This window comes from Brachycentrus maculatus, unplaced genomic scaffold (genome assembly GCF_059751285.1).
Source record: "Brachycentrus maculatus isolate JH-2025_06_01 unplaced genomic scaffold, ASM5975128v1 h1tg000469l, whole genome shotgun sequence".
Classification (NCBI taxonomy): domain Eukaryota; kingdom Metazoa; phylum Arthropoda; class Insecta; order Trichoptera; family Brachycentridae; genus Brachycentrus; species Brachycentrus maculatus.
The window spans coordinates 1,255,963-1,279,337 of record NW_028281216.1 but is presented as its reverse complement, the minus strand read 5'-3'; the positions used below and the strand labels follow the sequence as shown (position 1 = coordinate 1,279,337).

Genomic DNA, 23,375 nt, shown 5'->3' with positions numbered 1-23,375 from the left:
GCATTCAATTTCAGGTATGAAATTGTAAAAGAAAAACACATTTTTACCACATGAGTTTATTTTATTATAAAGACTAGTTTTGAAAGGTATGCTTCCATCAAGATGAAGGCATAGCTTCCGAAACTAGTCGAAACTAGTAATAATAAAATAAACCCAAGTGGTAAAAAAGAGTTTTTCTTTTACAATTTCATACCTAAAATTGAATACACCATAGTGAATATGGATTCCGTAAACATAGGTAAAAAATAAGTATTTTTCTTTTACAATTTCATCATGTCTTACTACAAAGTGAATGCTGAAACAATAAATGAAATTTCAGGTATGAATGTGAGTGTTACAAAGGGGCCGAACTAGACGACACTGACGGGCGCCCAGTCTGTGTGGACATTGACGAGTGCGCCAGGGGATATTGTCAAGGGGGGCAATGCACCAACCATCCCAACAGCTTCGAATGCCTCTGTCCTCCTGGATTCGACGTATCCAACGACGGGAAACTCTGCACGGACAAGGATGAGTGCTCCCTCTCCGGAATGTGCGCAAACGGGATCTGCATAAACATGAACGGCAGCTTCAAATGCCAGTGCAAGAATGGCTTTAAACTCAGCACAACCGGACGGGCTTGCATCGACATAGACGAGTGCTATGAGAATCCGAGGATATGCCTCAACGGCAGGTGCGAAAATACCCCAGGATCCTACAAGTGCTACTGTGATAATGGATTCACCGAGTCAGAAGACGGGGCCTTCTGTGTCGATTTGAATGAATGTCTCAGCACAGGTTAGTTATAAGTTCTTCTTCTTCCTGTGCCTTATCAGTTATCCTTGATATTGGCATCACTCTGGTGAAGGCTTCTCTATCTTGCGCAGCCCGAAATTTGAATCTTTCCAGCTAAGGTTTAGCATGGTTCCCTAAGCCGTAAGACAAATGTCGCAAAGACAAATTTTCCCATGCAAAACTCAATTAGGTACACAAAACACATCATACGTAAAATCGCGAACATCACACTAACATTTAAACAGACCCAAACATATCACCTTGGTGAATAATAAATAAGGGATATAAAAGAGATATGACAAGAAAAAAAAACCCGGAACAGTTCCCTCACATGTCTCAACAATTTTCAAAATAACTGATACTTTTGTTGAAAAAATTTGTACGGAAACAGTTTTGCATTGTAAGTTCGAATTCTCTTTGTTAACCACATGTTCAGGAATTTATTCACACCATTGTAGAGACTGCTATAATATGTATCTTTTTATACTGTCCTTAGGGTCTAAATCCAGTGTTTAATAAAATAAATAAACTATTATCATTCAGTTTTTTCTTTAAATTGAGAAAAGCTTGAAAACTCCGTTTCTCTTAAAACACCTAAGTAACTTCATTGCTAACTTAGAATCATTGAAATGTAGAAACTCATGCCTCTAGCGAGATACGGCGCTTGTCCACTACCCGGAATTTTACTGTCCGGCAGTCTGGTTTTGAAAAATGAAAGCGACTACGACAGATTAGTGTGATCGAATTTAAGCGCAACGTGTTCACGCATTGATCGAGCGCACCAATCCGAATCGCACCGATCAAGAGCTCTGATTCGAAGAAAGATGGACAAAAGCACAAGCCAATCCAAGCCAATCATCGTTTTAAAACGCTAACTGACGTGCCGGACGGTAAAATTCCGTGTAGTGGACAAACGCCCATAGCGAGTGTTTTTGCTTAGAATTTTAACTCATGACTTGCATGAAATTATAATGACTTTAAATGTAAAGAGCAAATCCACTCACAAGTAGGCATAGGCTATAAAACTTATAAAGTCACTTGGGCGCTAGGTAATAAAAAAATTCTCTTAAATCATTCTTTATCAAATATTCATATAGCGTTGCAACCAAAAAGTTTTGGTGATTTATATCATAAAAGTTATATCTTTTTCAGGAATGTGCGACCATGGTAAATGCGTGAACATTGAAGGATCCTTCCAGTGCGTCTGTGACTCTGGTTACAGAATCGGTCCTGACCGGAAGCACTGCATCGATATCGATGAATGCCTCAGCAGCCCGTGCCAGAACGGGAAGTGCATCAACTCCCAAGGCAGCTTCCGCTGCGAATGCACTCCTGGATTTAATCTCGGGCCTGACGGAAGATCTTGTTTGGGTATGTGCACTTTTATTTTATATATAAAGGCAGCGATCACCTTTATGCGATAGGGGACATCTACATTTACCAGATAGTTAGTTAAAGATAATTTGAACAATACTAATTGTATTCTCAATATTATTAATATTTAAAGCATTTCCTTTGTGGTTAGTCATTTTTACTTGCTATGGTGGCGAAAGGTAGTATTGTTTGCATGCTGTGGTAGTGATTATCCTGACAAAAAGACGGGTATGTCTTGAAACCGGTAGACATAAAAATCTCGTTGAGTGGTTTTATACTAATAATATTAACATTTTTGTAAAAAAATAAATGAATACTAATTGTAATTGTTTTTTGTTTAAATGAAAGAGAAATATTGTGTTTTTATTATTTACGAAAATATTTCGATTTCATACTTTTTCTGTGAGCCTAAGGGTAGAGACTGACCGGAGCCATTTCGTCGTAACGTAACACGTTACGATGCGAGCATTCGTATAGTCAGTACAGCGACCCGAGCGATCCATCCATAGTTTCCGATGCTCGCTGGTGCTCGCCGCGAGCAAAGTTACGACGTTACGTTACGACGAAATGCTCCGGTTAGTCTCCACCATATGTGGTTCATTATTAGATATAGGTATCAAATTGTGGTAGAGCGGGAGCCGAGAAATTCTGACTGAGTCCGCAACACTAACCACAGGACCACAACCCGACACAATTTGAACATTAATAAATGGAATTCCATCATCTGTTATAGGCATTACAGTATATTCTTCTTTTAATCTTTATTGCACCCAATGGGCATAAGGCACTGAATCGTATCGGACTAGTATTATACTTATCATTTATTACATACATACAAGATGAAGTCCTGTTCTTAAGGTTTCAGTTAAGGGTGATAATAAATCAATATCGGTCTTAAAAATTCATATATTTATTTTGATCCCCCCTGGGAATCGAACCTGAGATCCCTAGAACGGTAGCCAAACGCGTTAATGACTATACTATATCCATAGACAATCTTGATCATTCACAAAAATTTTAGGTGTGTCCAAATCCTTGTTCACAAATCTGGGTTTTTCCGCTTAGGAGTTATTTTTACATTTTGACATCTCAAAATGATGATGAAGACTGGAAGTCTGGGTATTTACAGGTCCTACGACCTGTTATAGGTTGGTTAAGTGATCACTTAACCAGCCAATGATAGGTCATAAGCCCTGTAAATACCCAGACATTCATATTCTTTTTCATCTATGTTGAGATGTCAAAATGTAAAACTTGATCAATTCCATGAGTATGCGATATATGAAAAAAAAAATTAGGAAAAAAAAATATATCACCTACAAACATAAACAGTATATAATAAGTGTAAGTCCCTCTTCAAGAACAAGAGGTTAGTCTCTTTATTGAAGAGAAGAGCGTAATTAATATTAAGATTGTAAAGCAGAAATGTCTAAAAAAGTAATTAAGTTATAAAACACTCTTGTAACCATATTAAATAAATTTAAAAAAATTTAAATCTTAACAATATATTTTTACAGATAATCGAAGAGATCTCTGCTACTCCCAGTACAAAGACGGCCAATGCCTAAATCCCACATCCATTGCTGTCACCAAGTCGTCCTGCTGCTGTTGCACCATCATCTCCGGTCACCCCATGGGGTGGGGCACCACGTGCCAAGTCTGCCCCATGCCAGGAAGTCAGGAGTTCGAGGCGCTGTGCCCTCACGGTCCCGGGATCACCTTCAACGGCAACGATATCAACGAGTGCACTCAGAATCCTGACGTTTGCAAGAACGGAGCGTGCGAAAATTTGATGGGCACTCATAGGTGTATCTGTGATCCTGGTTACCATGTAGACGCAACGGGGAAGATATGCTCAGACATAAATGAGTGCGAAATGGAAGACTCTGTTAGTATAAAAATATTTTATCATTTATTACATGTTTTTTTGTCTGTTCCGGCTTTCACTTTGTGGTAGGCCATGATGAAATTTAAAATAAAACACTTGTTTTTTATCCCTTGAGTTATTAACGACTAGTTTTGGAAGCATCTATAGCTTCCGAAACTAGTCGTTAAAATAAAATAAATATGACTCAAGTGGTAAAAAACAATTGTTTTGTTTTAAAATTTTTATTAAATTACATATCGCTCACTCCTTTCAAGAACGTCATAAATCAAAAAACTTGATTTTTCAGGAGAACGTTTTTAAAGTTAAAAAATGTAACACAATGTATTGAAAATAAATATCAAGCCACTTATTGAACTTTTTACTGTGCAACACGTATTTTTAGGTAAAACCTGAAGGTTTTTTTCTCCATTTGAAAAATATTTAATATATTTCAAAAAATAATTAAAAAAAACCTTTTCTTCAAAATGCAAAAAACAACATTTTCTGTCCTGTAGCGGGTAAATATTAAGTAAAAAATATGCCGCTTCTGCTGGGATGTAGTACATTTTCTGGGCATTCCGAAAACATGTACAACTGAAAATTGACGATTTTTGATTTATGACGTTCTTGAAAGGAGTGAGCGATATGTAATTTTATCAAAGTCTTCATATTGGTTTTTCTAATAAATTATTATGTATCTTATATTCAGTCTGCATAATAAATTGTGTTTCAAACTCCCTCCCTAAATACAACAGTATGCTCTGTTAGAGAGGTAACTCATCACTTAAATATTATATCATTAAAGATTTTGTATCAATCCTTGTTATAAATATATATTAAGTAATTTTTTTATAATATGTTATAAAAAATAATAAAAAGTCACAAAAATGTGCCTAACTTCTTCTAATACATAAAATTTTGCATCCTTAAGGTATAATTTTCTAATATTTAAATTTATTTATACTAAGTCAGTTTCCACAACTGTTCATATGCTTTTTCTGTTTTTTCTGGGTATTATATAGTACCATGTGTTATTAACACCAATTGGTAGCTTTTTGGTTTATATTGCAAAGTTCATTGTCAGCCCTGGTGATGTACAGCATACCCAGAAAAATGCCATGGAGTTGTATGAATAATGGGAGGCCTTTCATTTATCGCAGTGATCGGTCAGAGTGACATCAGAATGACTTTTGAGTTACTGTAATTTAATAAATAATTAGTCTTAATATCAGGCCTGGCCAACCCAAATAGCATCCCGGGCCGCATCGATGATTTAAAATTTTTCTAAGGGCCGCATACAGACATAAGATTTTTAAAAAAAATGAATTTCATACTTTTTACTTTTTCATAAGTACATATTATGAATAATTTGAGTGCAGAAGTAATCAGAAAGTAAATTCATGGTAATTGTGAAGAAAGAAAACATTACTACGACCAGAAGTGAGTAGAAAACACACAATGAACCAACAAAAAATGTATTGGTATTCGTCCGCCTCCGTAGTGTAATGGTCAGCACTCTCGGCTACCGTTCTAGAGGTCCCGGGTTCGATTCCTAAGGGGGGTAAAATAAATATAAGTGATTTTTTCACTGTAATATTTATTCAATACTACCCTGGATTGGTGCCTGAAGCGGAGGGCTGATCACCTTTCCTTCATATGTAAACGATCAAGATAACACTGCGTTTACATGACGCAGTGCCCTATACACCATTGGGGTACGGATATGGGTTTTATTATTATATTAATAAACATTTAGAAAAATTTTACTAATTAATATTTTAAATTAGGACTCATAAATCAAATAATATTAACGTTTTTATTTTAATAAAAACTAATTTATAAATGACCACTAAGTTTGAGATTTGAGTTTCTCTTCGCTTACTTAATTCTTCTAAATCTATTTCAATAGTTGAAGTTTTCGGCACTTTAACTGGTTTTCGAGATTTTTTGAGATTGCATTAAATTGGCAATGCTGAAGAGCGAGCAAACGGATATTGTTCACTGTTTTTATAACAACATGCATGACTTGGCTCATAGAATGTTTGAAGACATAAATTTTGTTGATGCATCAAACCGCGTATCACAAATATATCACTGGTTTAAAAATATTTTCTTCATACATGGCCGCGGGCCGCATGTAAGGGCGGGCCGCAGGTTGGCCACCTGTGCTTAATATGATAATGTAACAACAGATTTTTTTTATTTATTTTTTTTATTCATTTAATATATTTACATTTTTATTCATAACATAATAATATTTGAATCATTTATACATATGGAGAACTTTTATATTTCGATTCGCTGTGCCTCTCCATAAAAGAGTCTGTGCTCTTGTGCTTGGAAAGGGACTTACACTCGTGGTTTAATGTTATATAATAAAAGATATAATAGTTTTTATTTATATATTTTTTTAAAGATTTAAATGTATAGAGCTTTAATTTTTTTCTTAAGGATTTTTATATCATCTATTTTTTTTATTTCTTTAGGGAGTTTATTGAAATGTTTGATTGCCAAATATTTGAAGTTTTGCTGAAATTGCTTGGTGTTGCATTTTGGAGTAGAAAAATCGTTTGAGAATCTCGATGATAAATTTTTTGTTAGATTTAAATAGTTGTCACCCTTTAGTATTTGAAAAACTGCGGTTTTTTTATAAATGGATTCTATATTTGGGACTTGAAATTTTTCAAATAATAATTGAAGCTTATATTTCCTTCCCTCAGCTGTGTGCGGGCGGCCAGTGCCGCAACACTCCCGGAAGCTTCCAGTGCATCTGCCCCGCGGGCACCAAGCACGATGCGGAGCTGCAGACCTGCGACGACATCGACGAGTGCGGCGAGGATGACGAAGACGACGACGATGAAGACTCCGCTCTCGGAGTGGAGGGGGAACCGGCGTGCATCAACGGGAACTGTGTCAACACCCACGGCTCGTATGAGTGCGAGTGTGAACCGGGCTATGTGCTGGATAATACGGGACGTGTCTGTTTGGGTGAGTTGGAAAATTTGATTGTTCTATGCACATTTTCTTTACTTGCTTAACACATTTCGCTCACTCCTTTCAAGAACATCATATATCAAAAAAGTTGATTTTTCAGGAGAACGTTTTTAATGTTTAAAAATATAACACAATGTATTAAAAATAAATATCAAGCCACTTATTGAACTTTTTATTGTGCAACAGATCTTTTTAGGTAAAACCTGAAGGTTTTTTCTCCATTTGCAAAATATTTAATTTATTTAAAAAAATAATTAAACACTACCTTTTCTTCAAAATGCAAAAACAACACTTTCTGCCCTGTAGCGGGTAAATATGAAGTTAAAAATATGCCGCTTTTGCTGGGATATAGTACATTTTCTGGGCATTCCGAAAACATGCACAACTGAAAATTGATGATTTTTGATTTATGACGTTCTTGAAAGGAGTGAGCGATTTGTGTTGTGGTATTTTCCAGCCAAATTTGGCAAGAATGTGGGAAGCTATTTTATTTTCGTACTCAAAATCTCTTAAACTAAAAAGATATTTTCTGTTTTTTTTTTTGGATAAAAGTGATTAATTTATTATTTTATAAACATTTTGTTGTTGTTTTTTTTAGCCCACATAAAATATGTAGGTAAAATACAAAAGTTTATGAAAAAAAACTCCTGGAAAAAATAGATTTTCATAAATTTTATTGTAATTTATGAAAGTATTTTTTAATCAAATTATAAAAGAAATATAAATCAAAAGTGACAAGTCAACAATTGTTCAAAATGTTATCAATCATATTTTTTAATAATACATTTGTCCTAATGGTAGGTGTTATTGATTTGCAATGTAGAAGCTTTTGTTATTTTTAAAAATCCTTATGTCCCTTCAATATAAAATTTAAAAAATCAGCAGGCAAGTACATTCTTTGACATGTAACGATAAACGATACTTGAAAGGTATGTTTATATGGTACTACCTGTTTGTACAAGTTTCCGGCAAATTACTGCAAAATTTGTATAAGTCAAGTTTTGTCGGCTGCCGTTTTTTACCTATAATTTGTATTTTAGCCACCTTGTGCGTGTGTGTGTGTAGCGGATTGCTACGTCGAGGTGGCCATTTATAGCGTGTTGCCAATTTGACGGTGTGGATAGACGCCTACTATTAAACTTATTAATTAATTATTAGTTAATTATGAAACTATTAAGACAGCTCCTGAGAACAGTATACAAGTATCTATTGAATGCAATTGAATTGAAAATATATGCACTGATGAATTTTGTTGAATTCTAGATAACCGCAAAGGGTCTTGCTGGACCCGGCTTATCAACGGTCGCTGTGAACTGAGTTTGCCCCGTCTTGTCCTGAGACAAGAGTGTTGCTGTACAGTAGGGCTGGCGTGGGGATCACCCTGTGAACCCTGCGACCTCTCACTCTGCGACTGCCCAAAGGGATTCGCTAAGGTGAGCTTTCTCTAACTATACTCCATTCCATTAAAAAATAATAAACATACCTCCAACATTTTGAGTGTGTCCAAATACTGGATTATCTCCAATTCTAGTTATTTCATATTATTTTTTGACATCTCAACAAGATGAAGATGAATATGGAAGTCTCGGCATTTACAGGGCTTACGACCGTCATGGGCTTAAGTGATCACTTTACATACGTGTAACATTTACCAATTTTTTGTCCGCCTCCGTAGTGTAATGGTCAGCACGCTCGGCTACCGTTCTGGAGGACCCGGGTTCGATTCCCAGGGGGGGTAAGAATAAATATGAGTGATTTTTTCACTGTAATATTTATTCAACATTACCCTGGACTGGTACTTGAAGCGGAGGGCTGATCACCTTTCCTTCATGTGTAAACGATCAAGATAACGCTGCGTTTATATGATGCAGTGCCCTATGCACCATTGGGGTGCGGATAAGGGTTTTATTATTATTTATATCAAGTTATTTTCATTCAAATCCTTATCCGCACCCCAATGGTGCATAGGGCACTGTATAGTATAAACGCAGTGTTATCTTGATCGTTAACACATGAAGGAAAGGTGATCAGCACTCCGCTTCCGGTACCAGTCCAAGGTAATATTGAATAAATATACGAGTGAAAAAATCACTTATATTTATTTGACCCCCCTGGGAATCGAACCCGGGACCTCCAGTACTGTAGCCGAGCGAGCTGACCATTACACTACGCAGGCGGACAAGTTAAGACAACCTGATATAATGTATTTGTGTTTCAGTTGGATGGCAAGACCTGTTCGGACATAGATGAGTGCTCTCTGAATACAGACATATGCAGAGGCGGAGGTACCTGCATAAACACGGAAGGAAGCTTTACTTGCTCCTGCCCTCCCGGATTAACATTAGATGCAACAGGTTTCATTTTAATTTTTTTCTTTAAATTATAATTGAATTATTATATAGTTTTTTTTTTGTATAAATGATTTTTATTTTTAAAAAAAAATTACCTTTAAATCACAAAAATACAAGTACAGTAAGGGCGCTTGTGTAGTACACAAAATTTTACAGTTCTTCAGCCTAGCTTTTTGAAATAAAAGCGACTGCGTGGTCAAATTAACACGCACTGTGATCACGCATTAATCGAGCACACCGATCCAAGGAAAATACGGACAAAAGCACAAGCCAATCCAAGCTAATCATCCGTTTTATCATGCTAACTGGACTGCCGTACAGTAAAATTCCTTGTAGTGCACAAGCGCCCTAAAAGCTTGCTAAATCCAGGAAGAATAATTTTATTTTTACCAATATTAGTAATATGAGTGTCATCTGTTTTAAATTATTGGAGTTTTAACTATAGTATCGAATCGCAGCCAATTGATATCAAACATAATTTTAAACAAGAACTATTTATTCTTTTTTCTATCATATTAAACTTTGCATTTCTTGATCAGGTTCAAGATGTCAGGACATGCGTCGTGAAGTATGCTACGCGGAACACAAGCACGGCCAATGCGCACATCCGCTGGATGGTGTGTTCGGGCGCAGCGTGTGTTGCTGCTCTCCGGTGGGTCGGGCTTGGGGAGGGGATAAGTGCGAGGCTTGTCCGAGACCAGGTAATAACTTCTCAGAGGATTCTGAGTCATAGTTTCTGGGTTCGAACCCACTCTGCTACCCACAAATGATGCTTTGATACCCACAAATGGATAGTGTAAAGGCAATGGGGTATATCTGTCAAATTTTCCATTTTCTAAGTTTGTTCCGCAAAATGTGTAAAATAGTGTATTCCATAATCTGGAAAAAGGATATAACTGTAGTTGCAATACTTATTTAGTTTTATTAAGATATGTACATGTAAAAAAACATAAAACAAATGAGTTATTTAATTTAGCAAGTTTGTTTTTGCTCTCCTGTAAAATTTGGTCTGAGACAGATATACCCCTTTGCCTTTACACTACCGAAATGTACTATGAAATTGAAATATTTGTGTAAAATAAAAACAACATGATAAGGGAAATATGCGAGAGCGAAGATGTTGTTAGGTGGGGAAGGCAACGAAGGAGACAATGGTATGCGCATGTGTGGAGAATGGAACCATCCAGACTCCCCCACATTGCAGTGGACGGCCAACCCCAAGGTAGACTTTCAGGCAGATCATCAAAGAGATGGATAGACAACTGGGAATCGACATTGCAGGAGGCTAATCCCTCTTACAAACAGGCCACAAGGCCTACACCAAGCAGAAAAAGAAGGAAAACACAAATATTGGTCTTTTTATTTTATTTATGTAAGATGTCAAGGGATCTTGCATCCCTTGTGACACTGCGGCCATTTTAGATCTATTGCAACCTCCCTCTGTATCATAGCTCACTCTCAAGACCTACGTGAGTCATATAACTCACGACCTGTCTTGGTGTTAGGAGCTTCACCTTCTCTGAGTCTAATAGTGGTCCTCCAAGGATATGACTATGATTGCGAGTGAGTGTGTCACAATTATAGAGAATGTGGATGGGTGTTTCGCTATCCTCCATACAAAATCTATATAAAATATTGGCTTAAAAAATGAATAATTATGAGTGTTAAACGATGTAAAAAAATGCTTTGAATATTGGTTGATCTATTCGTTCAATGTAAAGATATTGATAGACATTCTAGATTTTTTTACGATTCATTGAAAACACCCCCTCTTACAGCTCCTACTTGCTTTAATTTTGTGTTTTTTGATTTTTATTAGTATTTTCTTTTTTTTTTAGGCTCAACATCATTCGCTGAACTCTGTCCAAAAGGAGAAGGTTTTCTAGAACGCATCGACATTAACGAATGCACTGAATTCCCTGGAATATGTGAAAATGGAAGGTGTAAGAACACTATCGGAAGCTACAGTTGCCGATGTAATCAGGGATACGAGCTGGATGAGAATAAACTCAAGTGCATTGGTAAGTGCAGATTTAATTTAATTAATTAAACCATATCCGCTCCCTAGGTGGAGTCCACAAACTGTCTCCAGGCTTTTCTGTCGGCTGCCAGCTCCCTTGCATCCTCCCAAGTCAGATCCGCGTCCCGAAGTTCTGTCGAGAGCTGCCGACGAATTGTCAGCAGTGGTCATCCTGGGCGGCGCGAACCTGATGCCTTGTAAAAGAGGCAAGCTTGATTAAGGCTCTCAGGAGGTATACGGAGTACATGGCCAAGCCAACTGAATCGCCTATTCTTGACGACAGTTGTGACCTGCTCTGGGCCCTTGTAAGGTGCCATGTTTCACAGCCGTATAAGAGAACAGGAGCAATGCAGGCATTGTATAGGCGGCATTTAGTCTTCACCGAGTATAAATCCGATCTCCAGACAGCCTTCATACTGTTTAATGCGGACCCTGCGAGTCCTAATCGCACTCTCAGTTCCTTTTGAAGGCTGTTTTGAAGTGCAAATAGCATACATAAACCTAAACAAAACAATATGTCTTGGAGTTCTGGCCACTAATGCAATTTTTATTATTTTGTTCACAGACATCAACGAGTGTGAGATTGTCCATGGAGTTTGTGGAAATGGAACGTGCCGTAATACAGAAGGAAGCTTCCAGTGTGAATGCAATGAGGGTTACACCAGCAATAATATGATGAAAGTTTGCATGGGTGTGTATTATTTCCTGATAATTCAATGACAATATATCAACAGATTAACACCAAAAATATTTCAATTCTAACTTACCCAGACCTAAAAGGGGGATTTGAAATCCCCTTAAAACAACTTTCCAATTGATAATTTGATAACCATTCAAGCAATTTGATTCATGTTTTTTGTAATATTTATAATAATACTTACGAATACATTGGCATTTTTAGTTAAATGGTGAGTGCGTTTGGCCACCATACTAGAGGTCCAGGGTTCGATTGCCATGGCGGGAGGGTCAGAATGAATATGATTGATTTTTCACTCTAATATTTATTTCATTGTAATAATATCCTGGACTGTTACTTGAAGTGCAGGACTAATTGTTTCTCCTTAATGTAATTAATGATTAAGATGAATGACACTACGTCAATACGATGCAGTCCCTTTACACATCATTAGGTTCAAATGACGATTAGAAGAAGTGTATTGCCCACAGTGTTATGGATGGTTTATTCTGAGTAATCACAGAGGGAGCAACAGAGGACACCCACGCTATGAATATCTTTGCGACTTATACAAGGATAAAGGCTGTTCAACATATAAGGAGCTGAAGAGGGTTTCGAATTATAGACTGGAATGGCGAAGGAGGTGTCGTTTGTTGCTGCAGACCAATCCAGAAGATTGGGACCATAGAGGAATTCTGTAATATTCTGTGTAAAGTTCTATATAAATTTGTTCTACCGACTGAATTATTGATTAACACTCTGCTTATCATTCATTGTGAACAATGAACAATGAGTTAATGAATCGTGAATAATGAACATTCACAAAGTGAACAATGAATGATAAGGAGAGTGTTATACATATTACCATACCACAATGAAAATGAATTATTGATTTTCTGGTTTCAGACATTGACGAGTGCGCCGTGACTCCGGGGCTGTGTCGCGGCGGGCGCTGCCTCAACACGCAGGGCTCCTTCAAGTGCGACTGTCCCCCGGGGCACGAGCTGGCCCCCGACCGCAAGTCCTGCAAAGATATCGACGAATGCTCCCGCACCAGCGGCATATGCTCCAACGGCGTGTGCGAGAACATGATGGGCACCTACCAGTGCGTGTGCGACGACGGCTACACGCAGACGGACTTTAAGTCTCACTGCAAAGGTAACTGCGAAAGAAACATTGGGACTTATGAACTTTCTTCTTTTTCCATGTTCGCTCTCTAGGTGTAGCAAATGGCCAACACGAGATGTCTCCAAGTCGCTTTGTCACGCGCCATCTCCTTGGCTTCCTTCCAAGTCTGTCCGCATCCCGAAATACCTCTGAGTATAGTCAGTGACGTCGTGAAAATATCCCGAAATACCTCTGAGTGGTCGTCAACGGTCTTCCGGGGTGCCGGAATCCTCGGGGTTGGAAGAAGAGACATGAGGGGTTAATGCTCTCAGGTGGCACTCTAAGGACATGTCTAACTTATCCTCTTCAGGACTTCCAGTATGAGGGGCTGTTGGGTTCTTCTCCTCTCATCCTCATTCCTGACTAGGTCATACCACTTTACACCCAGTATTCGCCTCAGGCACCTATTTTCAAAATTTTCCAGCATTAATTATTGACAGAAATTGTAAAAAAAAATATCTCTAAAATTTGGTTATTATTTTTCTCTTCAGATATCGATGAGTGTGAAGAAAACAATGGCAACTGTGACGAGAAGTGTATCAACACTCCTGGAAGCTTCTCCTGTGCCTGCAGGTTAGTCCCCTCTCATGATCTCCCTGTTGGCAGGCGGTTTTTTCATCAACCTCGACCTTAATTAGTATACTAATTAGTGTTGTATACTAATCACAAGTAACCGTAAACCCAACTCCAATCAGTATGATGGTTTTTGGCGTCTCGCGCTCTACCAAAAGTAAGCAAATAGAAGTCTTATAAGCATCTCCCGCTCTTTACCAACAGTATGTTAAAGACACTTTTAATATGTTAATAAAATGTAATTCCGAAGACAATATTCATGGAGTATTTTCATTCCAGTTCTGGCTATGCCTTGCAAGTGGACGGCCGCACTTGCATGGACGTGGACGAGTGTGTGGAGTCGCCGCGAGTGTGCGGCGGCGGGCGCTGCATCAACAGCAAGGGCGGCCACAAGTGCCAGTGTGATAAAGGACTAATACCCAACGAAGACTTCACAACTTGTCTGGGTAAGAAAGTTGGCAGATTTTCAAAATCTGTAGATTACATAGATATTTCATCGTGACATTAGGATTCTTATATGTAATATTATTATTACAAGAGGTACTTGTAACAATAATATTCTAAACAGTAACCTTTCTACTTGCGGCTGATTTGGTCACAAAGTGTCTTTGACACTCTGCAATCATATGAACTAAGATCGTGAATAATGTTACATGGGAAGTATCAGTCAAGAGTCAAATGTCACGTAGAAAGACAGTCAAGAGTTAAGTCCGATTTGGTTTCGGTCAAATGAACTATTTATTTCGAAATTGGTATGTCTTTGACAACGACTAAATCTTTAGCTTTGATTTTTTTTAAATGAAATGTAAATACATATATATACTTTTTAAATGAGTCTTATTTTGGTTATGTGGGTAGTGTTGCAGATTCTGAGTCAAAGGTTCTACGTCCGACCCTCCGCTCTGCCACAACTTGATTCCTGTTTAACACAAGCCACTTATGTTTACATGAAAAAAATATTGTATCAGAATGAATATTATAAATACATAAATCTGGCATGTTTTCCATGATTCAAATTTATTTTCAAATAATTTACTTTCAAACGGATCTTCTCCAAACTCTTTTTTTAGCATTTTTTTTTACCATATATTATTTAGTATCCAGAATTTGGAATGCTGAACACACAAGTAAAATATCATTAACAAAGATTTTTAATCATCATTTTCATATGAGGATATTCAATCAATTATGATAAAAATATTTTCAGATGTGGATGAATGTGCTGCTAAGCCAGATGTCTGTGGCAATGGAGATTGCTCCAACACTGTCGGCAGTTTTGTGTGTCGCTGCGAAGAAGGCTACTCCGTCAAACCCGAAGAGAGTCCCGAGTGTACAGACGATGATGAGTGCTTCCTCGGAACTCACAACTGTAACGAATTTGCCGACTGTATCAATTTACCCGTAAGTCTTTTGCTTTTATTTGTCATCAATAAGCCTGAGTTGAAATCGCCTGGTTCTTGTTTTTCAATTTTTGTTGATCTAATCTTGCTTTTGTTCAGCTTCACTCGACTACCGTACGGCTAAGTCCTGGGTTTGATTCCCAGGAAGTGGGACAAGTAAATAAAAGTGATTTTTAACTCTAATATTCATTCAATATTACCTTACCTTGGACTGGTACCTGAAGCGGAGGGCTGATCACCTTTCCTTCATTTGTTGATGATCAAGATAACACTGTGTTTATATGATGCAGTCCTCCATGCACCATCAGGTGCAGATGAGGGTTTGAAGAAGAAGAATTTTACTAACTGAAAATCAAATTGAAGTATGAGAAGCAATGGCTTAAATCTTAAATAGAAAGCCATTAAAATATTATGAATCTAAATGTTAAAAAGAGAATACTACATTTAAAATATATATATTGCCTCTTCTGTTAAATTTCCTACTATGCAGTTGGGATAGTAATGCATTCAAGTTATGAGTTTAAAAAAATCTAAATATTTTTCACCCATCACGTTTTGAGTATTCAGTACGTTTTTTGACTTTTGTTTCGTATCTTTGAATAGCTAAAATTGAAAAAGTTGACCTAGATGCCAATCAAACAATATGTTTTCAGGGTTCGTTCCAATGCAGATGTAAGGACGGTTTCACTGGAAACGGTATAAACTGCCTCGATATCAACGAGTGTCTTACCAACAATGGTGGGTGTCACCCCAACGCACAGTGCATCAACAGCGACGGATCGTTCCAGTGCGTTTGTGATACCGGCTTCAAAGGAAACGGGTTAGTATTAATAACTCATTTGATTCAACATTTTGTCATAATTTTTTTAGGGAAATATGCGAGATCGAAGATGTCGTTAGGTGGGGAAGGCAACGAAGGAGACAATGGTGTGCGCATGTGAGGAGAATGGAACCATCCAGACTCCCCCACATCACACTGTACGGCCAACGTAGATGACTCCCGGGCAGACCATCAAAGAGATGGGTCGATAGCTGGGAATCTACATCGCAGGAGGCTAATCCCTCTTAAAAACAGGCCACAAGGCCTACAACAAGATGAAGAAGAAGAAGAAGAAGATTTTTTTTAAAATTATTAATATTTATTGTTTTAGTTACGCTTGTGTTGACATCGATGAGTGCTCAAATGACCCTAACTTGTGCGAAAATGGTCATTGCCTCAACACTCCCGGAGCATTCCGCTGCGACTGTGAAATGGGATTTATGCCTCCCGATGAAACTAACGATCAGTCTTGTATTGGTAAGTAATTATTTAATTAAAGATACATTTTTTTAATCATTGTTGTCGGGTTGTTTTTAGAATCTATGGAAAGGTTTGAACAACTCTGGACATTAACCCATCCGCATATCAGTTTTTTCTCAAAACATGTATATAAAATCACTTATTGAATCTATAATTGAATGTCCCTAATTGAATGTATCCGCAAGTAAGAAAGTTGCCCCGCCCGGAGGGGAGGTGATATGGTTTGTCAAACAATGAGGCGCTAATATTTTGCACCTGATAAAACGAGAACAAATACAGAAATAATCATATTATTTTTTTGACATCTCATCAAAGATGAATAAGAATGTGGAAGTCTGGGCATTTACGGGGCTGACGACCGTCATAGGCTGGTTTAAGTGATCACTTTACACACGTATAAAATTCACCAATTCTACCCATTATTGACAACCACACTACTCAAATTCTTGCAAGTTCTATATATATGAACCAATTAAGAAACCTTGTTCTTGAATCACTAGAACTTCACTAAAGACATGTATTGGTGAGATGAAAAGAAGATTTTTACTGAGCAATTTATTATTATTCTTTTTTGAAAAATAACTCCTATAATTGGAGATAATCCAGATTCGTGAACAAGTATTTGGACACACTCAAAATGTTGTAAATGAACAAAATTCTTCAAAATTGCCATTTTTATTTAATACTGACAATGTAACAATTAATTTTACTTGAAATTAATTGAAAAATTCTCACCTATAGATTCCCACCCATTGATGCAAGCTTCTTATTTGTTTTTGATTTTACTTATGGTATATCTTAAATTTTATCATTATTTTTCAGATATAAATGAATGTCAAATGTTCAACAACCTGTGCGTTTTCGGAAGGTGTGAGAACGTGTTTGGGATGTTCAGATGCCAATGTAATGATGGCTACAAAATCGATGGTAACTTTTTAAAAATCTTTTTACTAGAGATATCTTATTAATCTCTTGATAATGTATTTTTTTGTTTATATTAATTTGTTATTTTCTGGAAATTTCTTACAGAGAGTGGCGGTAACTGCACGGACATTGATGAATGTCTCAGCCCACAGTCCTGTTTGTATGGAACATGTGTGAATAGCCAAGGTGCCTACAAATGCGAGTGTCCACCCGATTATGAATTAGTTTCTGAAGGAAATGCTTGTGTGGGTATGTAATTCACAGTGTTTTTATTTATTTATTTATTATATTTTTTTATTTAATATAGCTACATTTTTAAGTATAGTTATATTTTTAAGTAACATAATAGATTATCTTTATAATAATAATAATAAAACCCTTACCGCAACCCAATGGTGCATAGGGCACTGCTTCATATCAACGCAGTGTTATCTCGATCGTTTACACATGAAGGAAAGGTGATCAGCCCTCCACTTTAGGTACCAGTCCAGTGTAATATTGAATAAATATTAGAGTGAAAAAATCACTTACATTTATTAAACCCCCCTGGGGATCGAACCCGGGACCTCCAGAACGGTAGCCGAGCATGCTGACCATTACACTACGGAGGCGGACAAAACATTTATACATATGGCAAACTTTTAGTTTTAGATTCGCTGTGCCTCTCCAAAAAAGAGACCGAGCTCTTGAGCTTGTAGAGGGACTTACACTCATAGTTTAATGTTTATATAATTAATGGTATAATAGTATTTTTTACATATTTTTTCAAGATTTATTTGTATATCTTCTAATTTTTTAATTTCTTTAGGGAGTTTATTTTAATTAATGCGTAGTAAAATATTGTAAAGTACTAAACAATAATTATGACAATAAAATAACCTAATGATTTAAATATATAAATTTAGAGAACTGCAGATTTTCTCATCAATAGGCGAAAATACAAAATGTGTTGCAAATTTTATATTTTCATCAGTGACAGCATCTGTTGTTTTCAAAATTAGTCAAGATTACATTAATAAACTCAAAAACTGGTCTTACAGATGTGTTTTTATTTTATCATTCACAAAATCATCCGAGTAAAAAACTCAATATTTAAATTGACAATATTTAAATTGTGACATTGTTTAATTGTAAAAATGCATTCAAAATATATGTTATAACTTATTTTAAAACATTATTCCCATTTTGTAAAAATATGTATTTCGTAGTCGTACAGGAGAAAGTGACCAACTAATAAAATGTAAAATGTTCAGGAAGGCCATTTAAGTCACTTTTGCTTGGCAAGTAAATAAACATCAATGCAATTAGTCATTTTTAAGAAGTCAATATAGTATACTTCCAAGTTTAAAATCCTTTAGGATTTTTTTCAGGGCAATATTAAAACTAGTAAGATATCATATAGTCAATGATCACGTTTTTGTAAAAAATGCACTTGGTCACTTTCTCCTGTATGACTACAATTTGTGTATTTCTGTCAGTTCAGTAGATAGAGCACTTAAATTAACATTACAAAGCACTTGATTTAAAATTTGTAGTAGGAATATTTTAAACATAATATTTATTTTTATAATTTTTTCATTCTTAATTTGCAAGATCGGCGAAGTTCGCGATGCTACCTGGATGTGATATACGACCACCGTGCCGGGCGCAATCGCTGCACGCACCCCCTCTCCGACGAGGTGACGCGCGCGGCGTGCTGCTGCTCCGTGGGCCGGGCGTGGGGCCCCCGCTGCCAGCAGTGCCCCCCTCCCGAGACGGACGAGTACAGGATGCTCTGCCCCGGTGGGCCCGGCTACAAGCCCAACATCAACACCGTACGTCCAAGTATCTTGTCTATGCGTTATATCGACTTTTGCCAGTCGAATGGGCTAAAGTGATAAATTGCTACTTTTTAGGAGATGTATTGTCCACCCCCGTAGTGTGGTGGTCAGTGCATCTGACTACAATGCCGGAGATCCCGGGTTCGATTCCCAGGTGTGTCAAAACAGATATTATTGCTTTTTTGTCAAAAATATTGTGATGTAAAATAATCCAGCAGGGGACGGAAAGTTTGACACTCGAAATCGAGCAGCTTCGAGGTTAATATGACCCTGGACTAGTACCTGAAGCGCATGGCTAATCACCTTCCCTTTGTGTAACGATTGAGATAACACTGCTTCTACTTGATGCAGTGCCCTATACACCGTTGGGTGCAGATAAGGGTAAAAAAAAAACAACTAAAAGAAAATCCTCACTCTCCGTGAACACAAAGTTATATTTTATCATGCATACACCTTTGGAATTGCAGGTTGTTCTCGAGGATATAAACGAGTGCGAGGAGCATCCAAACATCTGCGTGAACGGGCACTGCACCAACACGTTCGGTTCCTTCATGTGCTCGTGCAACGAGGGCTTCAGGCTGGACGAGTCCGGCACGCAGTGTCTGGACATCAACGAGTGCGAGGAGAACTACGAGATATGCGGGGCGGGCGTCTGCCACAACCAGGACGGCAGCTATGTCTGCCTGTGTCCAGAGGGATACATGGCCCTGCCCAGTGGAAGTGAGTCACGTTCCTTCACCTTGTATTGCACCACAGCACTGCCTAGCCTTGTGCCCCAGACTCATGTCTAGAGTTATTGCTTAAATAATAAAAATGAAAATGATATTTTCTGGCGTTCCTCCAGGATTCGGACCTCACATACTAATATAAGAGTTTCTGCTTAGTAAAAAGCTTCTTTACACCTCACTAATAGATGTCTCTAGTGAAGTTCTAGTGATTCAAGAACAAGGTTTCTAAATTGGTTCATATATATAGAACTTCCAAGAATTTGAGTAGTGTGGTTGTCAATAATGGATAGAATTGGTGAATGTTACACGTGTGTAAAGTGATCACTTAAACCAGCCTATGACAGTCGTCAGCACCGTAAATGCCCAGACTTCCATATTCTTCTTCATCTTTGATGAGATGTCAAAAAATAATATCCACAGTTATGCTTATTGACATCTGCCATCTGCAGTTGACTATCCACAATGACGGGAGCTCAACAAGATGCTCTCCAGCATTACGTTTGCACAGGGAGGCGTCCTGCACAACATCTTGGCCATGCTCCAGCCCAAGAAGACGCAATAATATAGCGGCTCCATTTTTCCCCCTTCAGACTCAGCCGATTGACGATGTTTTTCATTAGCATTTTTTTTATCTCTCATTATCATTTTCATACCATAATCCATATCTGTATATGCGCCATTGAGGTAGTATTTTGCGAAAAGTCTGGGTTTTGCAGGTGTGATCATTTTATGCACTTGTAACATTCACCATTCTACCCATGTTTGACAACCATACTAATCCAATTTCGGAAGTTGTATTTATCATTCAATTGACACCTTATTTCACGTGCTAGTTCTCAGTACCATCAATGGTTGAGTTGAGTACGTTTTTATTTTTATTTTTAGCAGAGACTAATTATTTTACAAATTTAAAAACATGATTTTCAACTTTTCTTAAACTCCTGTCTTGACCAGTTATTTTATTCACAATATTTTGAGTGTGTCCAAATCTTTGTTCACAAATCTGGGTTTGTTCACTTAAGAGTTACTTATAGTGATGCTCAACGTACATGAATAAGAATATTGAAGTCTGGGTATTTACACGGCTTATGACCTCTATAAGCTGGTTTAAATGATCACTTTATACACATATAACATTCGCCATTTTTTACCCATGATTGACGACCACACTACTAAAATTTTGAGAGCTGTATTTATCCTTCAATTGACACCTTCTTTCACATGTTAGTTTTGGCACCATCTGAACAAAAATATGGGACACACTCAAAATATTGTGAACAATTATGGTTATTGGGATGCAGATTACGTAAGCGACGCAGCTCAGGGAGAAGGATATTACTTCTATATTAGCAGAAACTATAGGCGAGGAAAAGAAAATACATAGCAGCAATGCCAGGGGACTAGAAATAGGGTACTAAGTAATCAAAATTTCCCACCACTAATTGTGTGTAATGTTTTATTTGCAGAGGAATGCATAGACATGCGCAAGGAACAATGCTATCTGAACTACGCCCAGGGCCAATGTTCCACGCCCATGTCACACGAGCAGACGCAGATGCTGTGCTGCTGTTCCATGGGCAAGGCTTGGGGCTCTCCATGCACTCCGTGCCCTGAATCTGGCACTCGTAAGTTAATTTATCAATTTAGATAATGTAGACTTGTATATGTAAAGTTTTTATAAAGATGAGAAATACATATATTCTATAATGGCAGCTTCAACCTGAAGCTTTGGTAGATAATGGTTAGGTGTTATGTCTGGTCAGTACTTCTTTACGGAGTTTAATCGTGGACCCTCAAAGTCGGCACTATAAGTTGACTAGAGGCATTCAAAATGTGGCTACATTGTAGAATTCCATGGATTGATATGGTCAGCAATGCAAATGTGCTCTAAAGAGCAAGAGCGGGGAGACAGTTGCTGACTGATATTTAGGTCCTGAAGGTGTCCTATCTGGGGCATGTGCTGAGAGGAGAGAAGTAAGAGCTATTGCATCCAATCATAAAAGGCAAAATAGAGGGTCAACGGGGTGTGGGTTGGAGACAGATCTCCTGGCTCTGGAATATACTAGATTGGACAGGGGTCAGGACTGTTGAGGCGATGTTTAGAGCTGCCCAAGACAAGGACAACTACTTTCAAGTGATAGTCACCTCAGGGGTATTTGACATGACACAAACAGAAGAAGAAGATATATTAATGAAGAGCTCCAACCTCATCATAAAGCGGTTTGTGGAGCACAGATGGGGGCTGGACATGTGGCGGCACTGGAGCACAGTGCTGCGTTTGCCAGCGAGCTAATCTTCATCTACATCTCTCCAAATTTTCTTTTTTTCTTTCGCCGTTCCTTTTCATTATTTTTATTTTTATTTGTTTATTATTTTAATTTCATTTTATAAAAAAAATGTTGTAAAACATATATGGCTCTCTAAGTATTGCACCCACTACTTAGTCAAGCTGGAATAAAGATTTATTATTATTATTATTATTATATTTCTATTTGTAACCTTAAATGATAATAATTGTATATTTGTATATTTCTCTTAGCTTCATTGTGTTTTTATTTTCTAGGTGAATACACAGTCCTGTGTGGAAACAAACCTGGCCAAATTATAAACCCTATGACCAATATGACAGAAGAGATTGACGAATGCGCTCTGATGGGATCCATGTGTAAGCATGGAACTTGCGTCGACACTCCGGGCAGCTTCGAATGCCACTGCAATAGAGGGTAAGTGACAATTCATAAATTCTTAAGCACCTCAGGTTTTACGAAACACCATTCTCCACTTTTATTACACAAGGTGTAAATCAAGTGTTTAATATATATTTTTTTTCAATTTCAGATACATTTATGACATTGAATCCCACCAGTGCCGAGACGATAATGAATGTCTAAGGATACCAAATCCCTGTCAAGGAAATGCCCAGTGCATCAACTTACCGGGTCATTTCGAGTGCAGATGTCCTGACGGATACAAACTGGGATCAAGGTATGCCACTTTAAAATAAATATATCCCCTTCTCTTTAAACCCTCATCCGCGCCCGATGCTGCATAGGGTACTGCATCCTATAAACGCAGTTTTATCTTGATTTTTAAAACATGAAGGAAAGGTGATCAGCCCTCCGCTTCAGGTACCAGTCCAGGGTAATATTGAAAAAGTATTGGAGTGAAAATATCACTTTTATTTATTTGACTCACCCTGGGAATCGAACCCGGGACCTCCAGAATGATAGCCAAGCGTGCTGACCATAAGCGGGTGGACCAAATTTGTAAAAAAATATAATTGGTTATATTACATTATTACAATTTGTCAGTAACTGCGTTGATTGAGAAACATAAATCTTGGCTCATGGAAATTTTAGAATTGACTTGATATTTCTACCGACTTTATAATAACTCAATGATGAACA

General features: G+C 37.5%; 1 protein-coding gene across 1 annotated transcript in view; it reads left to right on the top strand.

The window, feature by feature from the left end:
- The window catches only part of LOC148302280 (fibrillin-2-like), a 121,445-nt gene that overhangs the window by 76,307 nt on the left and 21,763 nt on the right, over positions 1-23,375 (top strand). Inside the window, exons 12-33 of the mRNA XM_088271860.1 lie at positions 320-777; positions 1,927-2,145; positions 3,666-4,036; positions 6,736-7,003; positions 8,273-8,442; positions 9,228-9,363; positions 9,900-10,061; positions 11,199-11,381; positions 11,946-12,071; positions 12,963-13,214; positions 13,715-13,796; positions 14,076-14,242; positions 15,004-15,197; positions 15,850-16,016; positions 16,348-16,493; positions 17,319-17,423; positions 17,526-17,669; positions 19,014-19,234; positions 19,708-19,960; positions 21,435-21,593; positions 22,532-22,691; positions 22,807-22,953. Of these exons, the coding sequence (XP_088127986.1) occupies positions 320-777; positions 1,927-2,145; positions 3,666-4,036; positions 6,736-7,003; positions 8,273-8,442; positions 9,228-9,363; positions 9,900-10,061; positions 11,199-11,381; positions 11,946-12,071; positions 12,963-13,214; positions 13,715-13,796; positions 14,076-14,242; positions 15,004-15,197; positions 15,850-16,016; positions 16,348-16,493; positions 17,319-17,423; positions 17,526-17,669; positions 19,014-19,234; positions 19,708-19,960; positions 21,435-21,593; positions 22,532-22,691; positions 22,807-22,953 (4,290 nt within the window). The remainder of the gene's footprint in view (positions 1-319; positions 778-1,926; positions 2,146-3,665; positions 4,037-6,735; positions 7,004-8,272; positions 8,443-9,227; positions 9,364-9,899; positions 10,062-11,198; positions 11,382-11,945; positions 12,072-12,962; positions 13,215-13,714; positions 13,797-14,075; positions 14,243-15,003; positions 15,198-15,849; positions 16,017-16,347; positions 16,494-17,318; positions 17,424-17,525; positions 17,670-19,013; positions 19,235-19,707; positions 19,961-21,434; positions 21,594-22,531; positions 22,692-22,806; positions 22,954-23,375) is intronic.